This window comes from Loa loa, assembly GCF_000183805.2.
Source record: "Loa loa unplaced genomic scaffold supercont3.580, whole genome shotgun sequence".
In the NCBI taxonomy this organism is placed as follows: domain Eukaryota; kingdom Metazoa; phylum Nematoda; class Chromadorea; order Rhabditida; family Onchocercidae; genus Loa; species Loa loa.
Window position 1 is genome coordinate 1 of NW_018108760.1, and position 4,220 is coordinate 4,220.

Consider the following 4,220-nt stretch of genomic DNA (forward strand, 5'->3'; position numbering starts at 1 on the left):
CCATTCAAGGTTTAATTTCGATTCTGATTAAAGCTAAACTTCATTCCATTCAAGGTTTAAATTTCGATTCTGATTAAAACTAAAGTTCATTCCATGCAAAGTTTAAATTTTGATTCTGGTTAAAGCTAAAGTTCAGTTCTGATTAAAGCTAAAGTTCAATCCGTCAAAAGTTAAAATTAGAGTTAAAGTTCGATTCACAATTAAAGTTGGAAGGAAATTACATTCAAATATTAATCATTAAAATTGATTTAAAAGCAATTTAAGTGTGTGAATTCGTTTTTTTATTTTAATTTCAAATATAAAAGAAATATTTTTTCAATCAACAAATTGCCAAAATTTTCAAAATACATTGAAAGGAAATTTTAAATTTGAACTATGATAGGAACAAATTTAAATTGATAGCACAGCGGGATGTGACAATAAGAAATGACTACTAATGAATGAGGTTTGAAAAAGGAAGAAAAGAAGGATCAGTTAAAAAAAAAAAAAAAGAGGGAAGAAGGAATTAATGATATGATATCAACAGAAAAGGGAACCGATCAAATGAATTGATAGATTAAGGGATAAGGTTAAAAGGTCAAAAATCATGAAGAAATTGAAACGTAAAATGGATTTCAAAAATTATGTAATCAAATATAATAAATATAAAATGGATGGAAAAATTACATTTTAAAATGAAATTTTCTCACAATGATAAATTATTGTATATGAAATTTATTTTTGTATACTGATATGATCAACTGATAAAAATAAAAAAAGAAAAAAATTTTGTTCTTTTTGATCAACTAATAAAATTAATCAACTGATCAATTAATTTATTCTTAATTAACTGATAAGAAAGATTTGATAAAAATAACTTTGAAAAAAGAAAACGAAAAACAATAGATCAATATAGTTAGTTATCGTTAAAGGATCACAAAAACAATAATAATAGGATAATTATAAGTGCTGTATAATTTGAACTTAAAACCAATCAATATTTAATACCTAAAATTATTATCTAAAAGTAATTATAGAATTATTATTAGTATAATTTTAACTAAAAAAAAACCGATCAATATTGCTATCTAAAAGTATTAACTGGAAATAATAATAGAATGTTTATAAATATTGCATAATTTATTATATCAAAAATTTATAATAAAAATTAAAAGGAAAAAAAAGTGTAATTTTGTAATTTTTTAAAATTTTCTATCTTAAAAAATATTTCGAATTAAATGATTGGTTCAAAATTGAAATGAAATAATTAACAAAGATAAGAATAAATAATGAACAAATAATATCCACCGTTAGTATTACTATTTAGTATAAATTTTTAAATTTAAACTTTCATTTCAATGATAAATTGATAAATGAATAATGGGCACAAATGGATGGATAGAATAAATTAGTGTGAAATATAAGCCATTGAAATGTTTAATTTAATTAATTATCAGGATGATTTATGCAATTAAGGTGATAATTAGATAAATGATTGTTTAATGTACGGCAATAGACAACAATAATAGTTTTATTAAAATAGGGGAAAGAATTATTCATTATTTACATCTTTACTTACTCTTATCATTCATTTCAAATTACTGAATGATAATTTGAGCATTTTTGATAAATTGTTGATAAATTGATGATAATTTCATTGATAATTTTAGTTTGCACCCTAAATTTCATCAAATTTTCCTTTCCAAATTATTTCTATTATTAATTTCTAATATACTAATATTCTATTACTAACTATTATATGTTATTTATTATTACTATCATTAGTTGTATTTACATTTATATTTCTTAGCTAATACTATTTAATAATTGTTTAATCATTAATTAATATTACATCTCATCCATCCAATATTATTCATTTTTGCTAATTATTTCATTATTTATTAGTTTTTGTTTAATTATTTGTTAAATTATTTATGAATTTTACTTATTTATTCATTCTCAGTTTAATTGATATTATCAGTTCTGTTATTTATTGCCATTTGATAATTTAGCTAATTATTAATCTAATTACTAATCTAATTCTAATTTACTTATCTGTTAACAATTTACTCATTTGCTTCACTTTTTTAACTTTTTTTTTGATTACTAATTATTGATGTGAACAAATAAACGTTACTAATTATCAATGAAATAAGGAATGGGGAAAAGGTGAAAGGTTAAAAAAGTATAAATATTTAAATTGTTATTCATTCATTAGAAAAAGCGAATGAATGAATCCTTTTTTCATTTGTCGATGTGGAAATTAATGAAACGGAAATTATTCAATTCCATTCATTCATTTAATCAATCAATGGAAAATTCATCGAATAAAATGATTTGTTAGACAATGAATGAAAAAGGACATGTAAAGTTCAATGAATCAAATTTATGCAACAAATAATTACAGTAAAAATAACAATAATGAAGGAAGTAATGAAAACAACAACAACAACAAACAACAACAACAACAAACAACGACAACAACAAACAACAACAACGACAAACAACAACAACAACAGCAACAACAACAACAACAACAACAACAATAACAGCAACGACAGCAGTAACAGCAACAACAACAACAACAACAACAACAACAACAACAACAATAACAGCAACAACAACAGTAATAACAGCAGCAAGAACAACAACAACAGCAACAACAAGAACAACAACAGCAACAGCAACAGCAACGACAACAACAACAACAACAACAGTAACCGCAACAACAATAACAACAACAGCAACAACAAGAACAAGAAGAAGAACAACAACAGCAACAACAACAATAACAGCAACAACAGCAGTAACAGCAACAACAACAACAACAACAGCGACAGCAACAACAACAACAACAACAACAACAGCAACAGCAACAACAACAACAAACAACAACAAACAGCAACAAACAATGACAACAATAATGACAGTAGCAGCAATAACGACAACAAGCAGCAATGATTTTAACCAATAACAATCATTTCTATATTTTGAATTTGTCATGAATATATTCTTTCCTAATATTAATAATTTGTAAATTTAGGAATTTTGATAAATTTTAAAAGAAAATAAGAAATAAATTAAAAATGCAAGAAATTAATTGAAATTATTGATCACCAAGTAATTCAATATCATTTTAAATACATATATATATATATATACAATTATTGTATTATTGTAATAGTGAAAAGAAAGATATGAAGAAATATATGTTTGATATTAAGTTGAATTGACATAAAAAACTGATTTCGCAGAAATGTTCCGTTGGTTATTTTTTTTATTTTTCACCTATCATTTCGCACTTTTCATGGTCGAAGACAATTATTCTTTTCAAATACTTTGAGAAATTCTTCGCTTTAGGATATTTAATTATTTCTCTTTTTCTTTTCTTTTTCTTTTTTTTTGAAGAAGAAAAATAAACGCAAAAATTTTTTGAAATTATAACTTTTGTTATTAAAATATTGAAGAAAAAAAAAATTAAATAAGTAAAAAAGTTTAGAAAAATAAAAATATTGATAAGTTTATTTTACCTGAATGATTATTGTTATACAATTTACATTTGCATTATCAACATATGTAAAATTATCATATGAAATGATTAAAATTGACCTTAGTTTGACCTCATAAATGTTCATCCAACATTCATCCCTCTCTTCTTTTGCCCTTTTTTTTTTTTTTATTAGCTGTAAATATTTTTACTTGTTAAATTATCAAGTGTAACAGCTGTCATTAATAAATTAAAAAAATTAGAAATTAACTCAAGACTCATTTCAATTATCTTAGCTTAAATTAAAATTTTGAATAATTTTAAATTTGAAAATTTTTTTGAGGAAGTCTAATTGACTGAATAAATAAATGTCACATTCTATTGTTTGTCGTAATGAGCTTTTGTTAATCAAAATATTCTTCTAAACTTTTTTTTCCAATATTTCATTTTTAACAAAACAAATGTTTAAATGAATGAAAAAATAATTCATTTTAAATTATAAAAATTTACAATTTCATCCATTTTAATACATTTTAAAACTAAGCTATTCATTTAGCCATATATGACTGATTTGACATTCTTTAAATTTTAATTTATTTTTGTTTAAATTTAAAAAAGAAGCAAAAATAAAAACAAAAAGTTAAATGTTTAATTGTAAAGATTATGCTAATTAACAAAATCATTTTCAATTGCTTATTAATTACATCCCGAAAAGTGTTTTATTTCAAAATTTTCTTTGCCAGTTTTTTTTTTT

General features: G+C 22.6%; 1 protein-coding gene across 1 annotated transcript; it reads left to right on the forward strand.

The window, feature by feature from the left end:
- Positions 1–2,498: 2,498 nt before the first annotated feature.
- LOAG_13141 (hypothetical protein) lies at positions 2,499–2,953 on the forward strand (the record flags this gene model as incomplete). Its single annotated transcript, XM_003148652.1, has 1 exon — positions 2,499–2,953. A coding segment is annotated over one exon (455 nt), but the record flags the coding sequence as incomplete, so codon positions are not given.
- Positions 2,954–4,220: the final 1,267 nt, after the last annotated feature.